General features: G+C 42.7%; 1 protein-coding gene across 3 annotated transcripts in view; it reads right to left on the bottom strand.

Annotated features, from left to right (window-relative positions):
- The window catches only part of nup210 (nucleoporin 210), a 41110-nt gene that overhangs the window by 26379 nt on the left and 2231 nt on the right, over positions 1–12500 (bottom strand). For all 3 annotated transcript variants that reach the window (XM_058410161.1, XM_058410163.1, XM_058410162.1), the window contains exons 5-20: positions 11465–11561; positions 10403–10553; positions 10022–10154; positions 9785–9943; positions 9273–9341; positions 8983–9089; positions 8754–8894; positions 8527–8664; positions 8288–8443; positions 7619–7817; positions 6781–6926; positions 5990–6208; positions 5733–5906; positions 5410–5605; positions 5217–5323; positions 4658–4762 (exon numbers count right to left, since the gene is read on the bottom strand). In XM_058410161.1, the coding sequence (XP_058266144.1) occupies positions 4658–4762; positions 5217–5323; positions 5410–5605; positions 5733–5906; positions 5990–6208; positions 6781–6926; positions 7619–7817; positions 8288–8443; positions 8527–8664; positions 8754–8894; positions 8983–9089; positions 9273–9341; positions 9785–9943; positions 10022–10154; positions 10403–10553; positions 11465–11561 (2297 nt within the window). The remainder of the gene's footprint in view (positions 1–4657; positions 4763–5216; positions 5324–5409; positions 5606–5732; positions 5907–5989; positions 6209–6780; positions 6927–7618; positions 7818–8287; positions 8444–8526; positions 8665–8753; positions 8895–8982; positions 9090–9272; positions 9342–9784; positions 9944–10021; positions 10155–10402; positions 10554–11464; positions 11562–12500) is intronic.

Here is a 12500-nt window from a genome sequence, read left to right as displayed (position 1 = left end):
TGGTGTGTGTATGGTGTGTGTATGGTGTGTGTATGGTGTGTGTATGGTGTGTGTATGGTGTGTGTATGGTGTGTGTATGGTGTGTGTATTGTGTGTGTATGGTGTGTGTATGGTGTGTGTATGGTGTGTGTATTGTGTGTGTATGGTGTGTGTATGGTGTGTGTATGGTGTGTGTATTGTGTGTGTATGATGTGTGTATTGTGTGTGTATGGTGTGTGTATTGTGTGTGTATTGTGTGTGTATTGTGTGTGTATTGTGTGTGTATTGTGTGTGTATTGTGTGTGTATGATGTGTGTATTGTGTGTGTATGATGTGTGTATTGTGTGTGTATGATGTGTGTATTGTGTGTGTATGATGTGTGTATGATGTGTGTATGATGTGTGTATGGTGTGTGTATGGTGTGTGTATTGTGTGTGTATTGTGTGTGTATGATGTGTGTATGATGTGTGTATTGTGTGTGTATTGTGTGTGTATTGTGTGTGTATGATGTGTGTATTGTGTGTGTATGATGTGTGTATTGTGTGTGTATGATGTGTGTATTGTGTGTGTATTGTGTGTGTATTGTGTGTGTATTGTGTGTGTATGATGTGTGTATTGTGTGTGTATGGTGTGTGTATGGTGTGTGTATGGTGTGTGTATTGTGTGTGTATTGTGTGTGTATTGTGTGTGTATGATGTGTGTATGATGTGTGTATTGTGTGTGTATGATGTGTGTATTGTGTGTGTATGATGTGTGTATTGTGTGTGTATGATGTGTGTATTGTGTGTGTATTGTGTGTGTATGATGTGTGTATTGTGTGTGTATTGTGTGTGTATTGTGTGTGTATGATGTGTGTATTGTGTGTGTATGATGTGTGTATTGTGTGTGTATGGTGTGTGTATGGTGTGTGTATGGTGTGTGTATGATGTGTGTATTGTGTGTGTATGATGTGTGTATTGTGTGTGTATGATGTGTGTATTGTGTGTGTATGATGTGTGTATTGTGTGTGTATTGTGTGTGTATGATGTGTGTATGATGTGTGTATTGTGTGTGTATTGTGTGTGTATTGTGTGTGTATTGTGTGTGTATGATGTGTGTATGATGTGTGTATTGTGTGTGTATGATGTGTGTATTGTGTGTGTATTGTGTGTGTATTGTGTGTGTATGATGTGTGTATTGTGTGTGTATTGTGTGTGTATGATGTGTGTATTGTGTGTATTGTGTGTGTATGATGTGTGTATTGTGTGTATTGTGTGTGTATGATGTGTGTATTGTGTGTGTATTGTGTGTGTATGATGTGTGTATTGTGTGTGTATTGTGTGTGTATGATGTGTGTATGATGTGTGTATGATGTGTGTATGGTGTGTGTATGGTGTGTGTATGGTGTGTGTATGATGTGTGTATGATGTGTGTATTGTGTGTGTATTGTGTGTGTATTGTGTGTGTATTGTGTGTGTATTGTGTGTGTAGTGTGTGTATTGTGTGTGTATTGTGTGTGTATGATGTGTGTATTGTGTGTGTATTGTGTGTGTAGTGTATGATGTGTGTATTGTGTGTGTATTGTGTGTGTATGATGTGTGTATTGTGTGTGTATGATGTGTGTATTGTGTGTGTATGATGTGTGTGTATGATGTGTGTATTGTGTGTATTGTGTGTGTATGATGTGTGTATTGTGTGTGTATTGTGTGTGTATGATGTGTGTATTGTGTGTGTATGATGTGTGTATGATGTGTGTATTGTGTGTGTATTGTGTGTGTATTGTGTGTGTATTGTGTGTGTATGGTGTGTGTATGGTGTGTGTATGGTGTGTGTATGATGTGTGTATGATGTGTGTATTGTGTGTGTATTGTGTGTGTATGATGTGTGTATTGTGTGTGTATTGTGTGTGTAGTGTGTGTATTGTGTGTGTATTGTGTGTGTATTGTGTGTGTATGGTGTGTGTATTGTGTGTGTATGATGTGTGTATTGTGTGTGTATGGTGTGTGTGTATGGTGTGTGTGTATGGTGTGTGTATGATGTGTGTGTATGGTGTGTGTATTGTGTGTATGATGTGTGTGTATGGTGTGTGTATGGTGTGTGTATTGTGTGTATGATGTGTGTGTATGGTGTGTGTATGGTGCGTGTATGATGTGTGTGTATGGTGTGTGTATTGTGTGTGTATGGTGTGTGTATTGTGTGTATGATGTGTGTGTATGGTGTGTGTATGGTGTGTATGATGTGTGTGTATGGTGTGTATGATGTGTGTGTATGGTGTGTGTGTATTGTGTGTATGATGTGTGTGTATGGTGTGTGTATGGTGTGTGTATTGTGTGTGTATGGTGTGTGTATGGTGTGTGTATTGTGTGTGTATGGTGTGTGTATTGTGTGTGTATGGTGTGTGTATGATGTGTGTGTATTGTGTGTGTATTGTGTGTGTATGGTGTGTGTATGATGTGTGTGTATGGTGTGTGTATGGTGTGTGTATTGTGTGTATGGTGTGTGTATTGTGTGTATGATGTGTGTGTATGGTGTGTGTATGGTGTGTGTATTGTGTGTATGATGTGTGTGTATGGTGCGTGTATTGTGTGTGTATTGTGTGTATGATGTGTGTGTATGGTGTGTGTATGGTGTGTGTATTGTGTGTATGATGTGTGTGTATGGTGCGTGTATTGTGTGTGTATTGTGTGTGTATTGTGTGTGTATGGTGTGTGTATGGTGTGTGTATTGTGTGTGTATGGTGTGTGTATGGTGTGTGTATGGTGTGTATGATGTGTGTGTATGGTGTGTGTATGGTGTGTGTATGGTGCGTGTATTGTGTGTGTATGATTGTGTATGGTGTGTGTATTGTGTGTATGATGTGTGTGTATGGTGTGTGTATGGTGTGTGTATTGTGTGTATGATGTGTGTGTATGGTGTGTGTATGGTGTGTGTGTATGGTGTGTGTGTATGGTGTGTGTATTGTGTGTATGATGTGTGTGTATGGTGTGTGTATTGTGTGTGTATGGTGTGTGTATTGTGTGTATGATGTGTGTGTATGGTGTGTGTGTATGGTGTGTATGATGTGTGTGTGTATTGTGTGTATGATGTGTGTGTATGGTGTGTGTATGGTGTGTGTATTGTGTGTGTATGATGTGTGTGTATGATGTGTGTGTATGATGTGTGTGTATTGTGTGTATGGTGCGTGTATTGTGTGTGTATGGTGTGTGTATGGTGTGTGTATGATGTGTGTATGATGTGTGTATTGTGTGTGTATTGTGTGTGTATGATGTGTGTATTGTGTGTGTATTGTGTGTGTAGTGTGTGTATTGTGTGTGTATTGTGTGTGTATGATGTGTGTATTGTGTGTGTATTGTGTGTGTATTGTGTATGATGTGTGTATTGTGTGTGTATTGTGTGTGTATGATGTGTGTATTGTGTGTGTATGATGTGTGTATTGTGTGTGTATGATGTGTGTATTGTGTGTGTATTGTGTGTGTATGATGTGTGTGTATGGTGTGTGTGTATGGTGTGTGTGTATGGTGTGTGTATTGTGTGTATGATGTGTGTGTATGGTGTGTGTATGGTGTGTATGATGTGTGTGTATGGTGTGTATGATGTGTGTGTATGGTGTGTGTGTATTGTGTGTATGATGTGTGTGTATGGTGTGTGTATGGTGTGTGTATTGTGTGTGTATGATGTGTGTGTATGATGTGTGTGTATGATGTGTGTATTGTGTGTATGGTGCGTGTATTGTGTGTGTATGATGTGTGTGTATGGTGTGTGTATGATGTGTGTGTATTGTGTGTGTATGGTGTGTGTATTGTGTGTATGGTGTGTGTATTGTGTGTATGATGTGTGTGTATGGTGTGTGTATGGTGCGTGTATTGTGTGTGTATGGTGTGTGTATTGTGTGTGTATTGTGTGTGTATGGTGTGTGTATGATGTGTGTGTATTGTGTGTGTATGGTGTGTGTATTGTGTGTATGGTGTGTGTATTGTGTGTATGATGTGTGTGTATGGTGTGTGTATGGTGCGTGTATTGTGTGTGTATGGTGTGTGTATTGTGTGTATGGTGTGTGTATGGTGTGTGTATTGTGTGTATGATGTGTGTGTATGGTGTGTGTATGGTGCGTGTACGATGTGTGTGTATGGTGTGTGTATTGTGTGTATGATGTGTGTGTATGGTGTGTGTATTGTGTGTATGATGTGTGTGTATGGTGTGTGTATTGTGTGTATGATGTGTGTGTATGGTGTGTGTATTGTGTGTATGATGTGTGTGTATGGTGCGTGTATTGTGTGTATGATGTGTGTGTATGGTGCGTGTATTGTGTGTATGATGTGTGTGTATGGTGCGTGTATTGTGTGTATGATGTGTGTGTATGGTGTGTGTATTGTGTGTATGATGTGTGTGTATGGTGTGTGTATTGTGTGTATGATGTGTGTGTATGGTGTGTGTATTGTGTGTATGATGTGTGTGTATGGTGCGTGTATTGTGTGTGTATGAGCATAATGACAGAACTGGTAAATGGTCAGATCACCTATTTAATGAATGAATTAATGATAATTTAAAAGAAAGAGGGAGAGAACGAAGAAGATTTAGGGACAGAGAGGAGCATAGATGGACACTGAGCGGTGTACAGAGACACTTTGGGGGGTACTGGGGGGACAGAATGGACACTGAGGAATGAAGGAGGAGGTGTTGTGTCAAGTGTAACATTTACCCGAACATCAGGGTGATTATAAATGGACACAGACTGCGGGGTCACTGTGACATCCTCAACCAACAGCAGATCCAGTGTAGCAGAGACCATCATCAGAGGTTCAAACTGAGAGAGAGAGAAAGAGAGAGAGAGAGAGACAGATTAATTAAACATTAAACCTGGTCCAAATCCTCTCTCAGTTCAGTAGACAGTTAGTAAATGAATCTTTGTTAAATAATGGAGTGTGATATTAAACACAGAGCATTAATGTAGTCTTCATTGTAACCCACAGACAGAGGAAGCCGTGTGCGTGACTGATGTTACTGTGTACATTTTCCCGGCGCCTACAGCTTTCTGAAAACTAACGGCCTGAATTCGAATGTGTTTATTGTTGTTATCAGTTGCCAATGGCAACCACAAAGATCTGTGGTGACAATACATCACCACACTCGCATCCACGCCTCCACACACACTAATACACACTTCCTCCTCGGCTTAAAAGGAAATGACACCAGTACAGCATTGAGGTGGAAGCTGTGTGTGTGTGTGTGTGTGTGCGCGTGTATCTTCAGACACTTACCCCTGGTAGAACAGCTGCTTTCTCCAGGTGAGATGTCTGGTATCCCAGCGCACTCACAGTGATGGCAGCCACGCCTGACTCATGATGAACAAAGACCATCTGACGTCCTGCACATGAAACACACACACACACACTTTATCAGATAATTCTTCAAACATCATGTCACACAGAGAACAGGAGAACCCAGCAGTACCGTGAAGTTTCTTCTGCTTGGTGTTGGTCTCCTCAGTGACATACAGCTCCATGGGCTTGTTGGACTCAAGGCTGGCCAGTGCCGCTTTGGACGTCTCCCACATCATACTCAGAGAGCTAAAGTTATCAAACTTCCTTCCTTGCTGGTCAAACGCCACCACATCCAACTCCGGGTTCCGGTAATTAGACACAGGAACCTGAACGACAGTAAAGAGAATAGAGGGGAAAAAAGACAGGACAGAGAGGACAGGTGAGAAGACAGAACAGGTCCTCCATCACTCAGAGGTAGAAGGATAAAATGAAAAGAAAGAAGAAAGAGTGTACCACTTGTTTGTTGTGCTGCAGCAGAGGGCAGGACAGGTCGAGCTGAGCCGTGGTGTAGACCGGGATGAGCGCCAGGCGTGATGGAGGAGCGCACACAAACTTCACCACCGCCGGCTCCACCGCAGGGAAGGGATTAGTGAGCGTCGGCTGATTCCCCACCGTCACCGCCAACACCTGGGGGCACAACGGAACGGAAAATACACACACACACCACAGAGTAGACTAGCAAGAACAAAATAGTGAACGTTATTTCTCACCTGTTCCCCGAGGGCGCGGCACAATGCTCGGATGTGGTGAGTGAAGTAGTTGCGTGACGTTGGGCCCGTTAGCGTTAGCGTGACAATGCTACTATCCTCAGCGGTCAGGTTTCTGAAAAACTTCGAAGGTTCAAGAATCCACGGCTTTGGTCCGCCCTCAAAAAGCATGTCCTTAGAGGAGCCGAGAGTAACCAGAGCGACCGACACTGGATCCACAGCCTAAGGGGTGGGGAGGCGGGGTTACAACAGGAAGAAGACTTTATGATAATTCTCTGAACTAAACTAAATTAGCTGATAGTGCCTTTTCCTGGACGCTAAGCCTTGAAAATGATGCACAACCCATTCACAGTGACTGCTCTCAGGGCACTTCCTGTTTATTTCCCTCCAGACATGTGGGCGGAGCTAAAATCATGGCACAGTCAGGTAAACACTCATCACACAGATCTCCTGATTAAACTCTCAGAATGGACTTTTTTTATTTTTTATTTCTCTACTGTTGATAAAGAAAAGTCAATAAGAATTTATTCATTTAAAAATACATGTTCTAGGTTTTTTTTTCACTTCTTTATGACTATGCTATTAATAATTCTATTTATACTACTGATAGAGTTCTATTTATTTACCGTATTTCCGTTTACAACTTACCTTGTGTTACCTGATGGGGATTTGATCTTTATATTTTGACAAGGATTAAAAAGTGCCCTTGTGTTTGGGTGCACAGGTGCACTTTTTGTAGCACTTGACTGATTGTGTGTCTGTCTGTGTGTGTGTGATGCAGCAGCAGGACTCACTCGGAGAGGTGGGTATGCCGCGATGGTGATCTTGGCGCTCAGGTGAACATTTCCATGTGTGTAAGTGACCAGCAGGTTTGTGTAACCTGGGGATATGGCCTGGACACGCACACCGCTACAGTGCTGCTGGCCCGGGGGTAAACGCCCTGAACGAACACACACACACACACATTCAGCATATTAAACCCAGCTGTATATACACCGGTCAGGTATAACACTCTGACCAGTGACCGGTGAAGTGAATAAGACTGAGTATCTCCTCATCATGGCCCCTGTTAGTGGGTGGGATATATCAGGCAGCAAGTCAACATTTTGTCCTCAAAGTTGATGTTAGAAGCAGGAAAAATGGACAAGCGTAAGGATTTGAGCGAGTTTGACCAAAAGGGACAAATTGTGATGTCTAGACCACTGGATCAGAGCATCTCCAAAACTGCAGCTCTTGTGGGGTGTTCCCGGTCTGCAGTGGTCAGTATCTATCAAAAGTATCCTTTAAGCCCATGGAGGTTCCACCTCACAAGTTACAGGACTTAAAGGATCTGCTGCTAACGTCTTGGTGCCAGATCCCACAGCACAGTGGGATCTAGTGGAGTCCATGCCTCGATGGGTCGGGGCTGTTTTGGCAGCAAGACGGGGACCAACACAAAATTAAGCAGGTGGTCATAATGTTATGGCTGATCGGTGTATATGGATATAGATAACGACACTAAGTTTGAGTTTATCTACAAAATAAAAGGTTTTTTCTTTGTTATTATTAATATAGCCTGTTTTTCTGTCAGTGGATCTATCTGTGGTATTGTTCATATGACTGAGGTTTTTTTGTAAGAGGTCAGGTACTCACCCTGCTGCAGCTGAAACACACCGTGATTTTCCATCTGCACCTGCAAATCAAAGTGTGAGCAGTCGCTCAGAGTGACCTTCTCCCTGTCCTCCGAGCTCAGCTGACCGAAAATGCGCAGCGGAAGCTCCAGGGTGAGATTCACCCGAGCCTCCACCACACACGGAGCGAACTCCATCCTCACAGGCTCAATCACATAAACCTACAACACACACACACACACTCCTGTCATGAAGATGTTCATAAAGCGGAGCAGCTGCTATGAGCATAATGCACTGCTGAACACTTTTCAGAAATAACACACACCTTCCTTTACCCACACTGTCCTTTAGTATCTTATTATCCAGACTCACTGCCCTTCCCAATCAATAAAATACTCTTACCCATGTAGCAGATTATAATATTAATATAAAAACATGATCTATGGAGCACCTTTCCTATTTAAAATGAAGCTCAGAGTGATTTACAGTGTGAAATGGAAAAAAAAAGAAAGAAAAATGACGACATTAAAAAAACAAATACAGAAATACGAAAAATAAATTCTTTATGCTGTGAAATGAACAAAAACCTTTCAACCCCAACATCTACAGAGCAGATTTTTGGTTTCATTAATATGCACATTTATTCAGATTTAATTCATTATTGTTTAGAATTCGTGGTTCTTGATCTCACCTTCATCTCTCCGTAATGCAGCGGGTTCCTCAGGTCGTGGGCGTACACCGCACTCACTCCGATGTCACGCACAGTCTTCATCACGCCCTTCACCGTAACCGTAGCGACGGCCGTGTTTGAGGAAGACCAGCTAAAGTTTCCACTTCCTCCGGTCACCTGAAACACAGGTACTTTACTACAGCCACTCAAAACTTAATAAATGCTGTACACTCGCTCAATCGACGCCGCACTCAGTCTACCTTGATGGTGTACTGATATGCTCCTTCTTTCGGCTGCCATGGGAACGTGAGGATGGAGGGATTGAGGACGATGGGGTTGTAAATTTCGACATCCTGTTCGTTTCTCACGGGAACAGGAAGTGCGTGCTCAGTTCCTCTCTGAGAACAGATGAAATAGGAGATACATAAGGACAAGAACACACCCAAAGAGAAACAGAGAGAGAGAGAGAGAGAGAGAGAACAAACACCTGATCGACGACGGCCCTCAGCATCCCCTCGATAGTCGTCTGTCCATTTTTCATCACTTTCACACGGTGGTACGATCCGTTCAGGGAGGACTCCAGAACCTCGAAGAACTCCTTAGGGAAGGTGGGTTCTATCCGGATGTTCTGGTAGAATAATACACGTGTGTAAATTAGCCTTAAAAGTAACTCCTACATTTGGGGGCGGGGCAATCTATATTTACACTTGACGTACATCTGAGAGATAAATCTTGTTGCTGGACTTGTCGAACACTTCAATAGAGATTTCATAGTTTCTTCCGGTCTCCAGAACCCAGCGTTCCCCGGGGTTTATCTTAAACACTAATAAAAAAAATCATAGGCAACAAAATTAAATAAACTACAAAGTTTACTTCTGTGTATAATAAATATGTGTTATATTAATAACAGGAAGAATTTTAAAGAACTTAAATCAACATCAAGCTACTTTTAAGGTTGAATTACAGAGCATGGATTTTAATAATAAGGACAGAGCTTTACACTGACCCAGGTATCCGGGTTCCACCACATACAGCGTGCTGTTCGGAAGTCTGGACGCTCCCTTCATCCCCAGAGCTCAACACTGAGTTAAGGGACAGACTGTTTCATTTAGACCTAAACACGTGTTTATCTGTTTATTAAAGTTTATCTAAAGTGACAGACGAATGAGCTACAAATTCAACAAAGTGACATTAGAACAGAATATCACTTAGTTCCATCCCTGTAAATAAGCCGTTACTATGGAAACAACACTTTTTTTTTTAAATCACTTAATCATTAGCTTAAAAATAATATTTAAGATTTGAAGATTCACGGTAGACCTATGAAACCTTTCAACTGATCAAAATGACTACTGTAGGAAAGGGGCAGGGCTTCTGTTAATATCCAAGCAACTGTCAATCATTCCAAATTCACATGCTGATTGGCTGCTGTTTTTATTAGCAAACAAAAAAGACAACTTTCTTGGCATACGTTTGAGCGAACGCGTGTAAAAGTCAATGTCAACGCTGGAAGGATACTCTTGTGGTCCAGGACGACATTGGTGTGTCCGTGCCAAAGAGCAAGGACCGTGGAGGTGCCGGGATCGAGCTCGGCCACCACCGAATTCAAGTCACCTCCAGGAGCGACCACGCTGTTCTTCAGCTGGAGCTCATACTGATCACACGGCATGGAGAGCTCTGAGAGAAGAACCAAAACCTCATCAAACATCAGTGTGGCCTTGAAACTCACTGCTTTCTCTCAGCTAGAACACAGACCTGTGATCTTTCCCTGCCGGATTTTCTGCACCTTGTACTTGATGGAGGTTCCGGCCAGCAGGTAGACATCGTAGGCGGGGCTCAGGAGGATGTTCTCCAGAATCAGCAGTCGCACCTCAGCAGCTCCTACATGCTGCAGAATATCAGAGGAACATTATCCAGCTGTTCATTGCACTGACATGAGCTGAAATAGCTAATAAAATAAAAGGATTTTTTAGGAATTTAAGGAATTTCTTTTAGGAATTTTAGTTTTATTATTATTATCATCATCATCATCATCATCATCATCATCTATCATCATCATCTATCCATTGCAAATGGAATCTTTGAAAAAACAAAAAAAAAAAAAAAGAAGGAAAAGATTTTGGAGAGATGCCATACCGTGTAGAGCGGCTCCTGGATTTTAGCTTTCAGTTTTGCGTGGCCAGTTTTAATCCCAGACACCAGAATGATATCTCCCTGCTTCCCCACTCGCTCCATCTCCGAAATGTACGTGGGTGGTGTATAGGTCGACTCGGAGAACTTTAGCACTCTGTGGGTGGGGGTGGGGGGGTGCACATGAAGCATGAAAATGATGATTTGAGGTTAGGAGGGTTAGGTATGGAACTTTTAAGGGTACTGCCTGAATTACGTCGGTACCTCAGTGTTATAATTTCACATTAAATCAATCAGTGCCAAATTTCAGTACCCGAGAAAACATGTGCGCGAGAGTACGTTAGAGAGAGAGAGAGAAAGAGAGAGAGAGAGAGAGAGCGAGCGTCACCCCGTGACCCGACGTCACCCTGCGACTCGGTCAAACCCAACGACGGCTAACCGAAACGGTTCACTGCGCGTGGCTGCATTTTACAGAGTCAGATGTAGACAACGCTATCTGCAATATCTGTCATTCTAAACACAAGGCTGGTCATGGCAACACATCTGACCTCAGGAAGCAGCTCATTAAACACAACCTGGATTTAAAAGCTGAAGAGTGGACTGTATTCACTCAAGGAGCACAAGGAGCTGCAGCTAACACACCTGCCCGAGTCGAACCCCTGGACGAGGAAGACGGAACATTAAGTGATGACACCTTCAACATCTTCAGCTGATGAATTATCCTAGCTAATGTGATAGGTTTCACAGTTATCACAGTGATGGTTGGCGTTAACGTAGCGGTTTTCTCGCGTCGGCTAACACTTCTAGCTAACGGATCGAAATTCCGTACCATGATATTTTTACGTTAAAGAAACAGTAACGTTAACGTTAGGTGAGATGTCCGAAACCTTAGTATGAAACCCCTAGTAGTAGCCTACTGTTTATGGGGAAATATTAATGTGTGTGTTATTACACAGAGTGTAAAGTACCGAAAAAGGTACTGAATTACCAGTAAAAATGTGAACGGTACCCCACCCTAGAGTTTAGCTGGAATTTATTGGGTATTGTGTGTGTGTGTGCGTGTATTACCGTAACGAGCTGTAGGAATCGGGGATCATGCCCGTCTCAGTGCCCTTCACGAGGCTCCAGTCGAACACCAGACCAGCCAGAGTACTGAAGGTGTTTCCTGAACACACACACACACACACACACACACACACACACACACCATTTACAATCACCAAAACCCAAAACAGTCAGAACAAAAAGAGCGAGAGAAGGCGCCCATTTACATTTCTGGTATTTAGCATACGTCTTTATCCACAGAGACTTGCAATTTATCTCAATTTTTAAATAAAACTGAGCAGCAGGGTTAAGGGCCTTGCTCAGGGGCCCAGCACTGGCAGTTTGGTGGACCTGGGATTCAAACCTTCTGGTCAGAAGTCCAACACCTTAACCACTGATGTAGCACAACCTTTCATCTGAGGATTGAGCGATCTGTCCAAAATATCACATAATGCTTGACTCACAGGCCAGGCTCACATTAATCACTAATAAACATTTATTAATGAAAGTAATTATTAACAAACACACACATCTGGATTTTCTTTGATCTTTGAAAGCTTGTTGTTTTGGAAGTTATATTAAAAATGTGATGAAAATAAAAGTAAAGTTCGTCACAGAATAGAAAAACCTTTTGTAAAGAGTAAGAAGAAAACTAAGAGCAGTGTGTGTGTGAGTGTGTGTGTGTGTGTGTGAGTGGGAGTGTGTGTGTGTGAGTGGGAGTGTGTGTGTGTGTGTGAGTGTGAGAGAGTGTGTGTGAGTGAGAGTGTGTGTGAGTGTGTGTGAGTGAGAGTGTGTGTGTGTGTGAGAGTGTGTGTGTGTGTGTGTGAGAGTGTGTGTGTGTGTGAGTGTGTGTGTGTGAGTGAGAGTGTGTGAGTGAGAGTGTGTGTGAGAGTGTGTGTGTGTGTGAGAGTGTGTGTGTGTGTGAGAGTGTGTGTGTGTGTGTGTGTGTGAGAGTGTGTGTGTGTGTGTGTGAGTGAGAGTGTGTGTGAGTGTGAGTGTGTGTGAGTGAGAGTGTGTGTGAGAGTGAGAGTGTGTGTGAGTGAGAGTGAGAGTGTGTGTG

This window comes from Hemibagrus wyckioides, linkage group LG15, assembly GCF_019097595.1.
Source record: "Hemibagrus wyckioides isolate EC202008001 linkage group LG15, SWU_Hwy_1.0, whole genome shotgun sequence".
Taxonomy (NCBI): domain Eukaryota; kingdom Metazoa; phylum Chordata; class Actinopteri; order Siluriformes; family Bagridae; genus Hemibagrus; species Hemibagrus wyckioides.
Note: the sequence above shows the minus strand (reverse complement) of the source record. Positions and strands in the feature narration are given on the sequence as shown.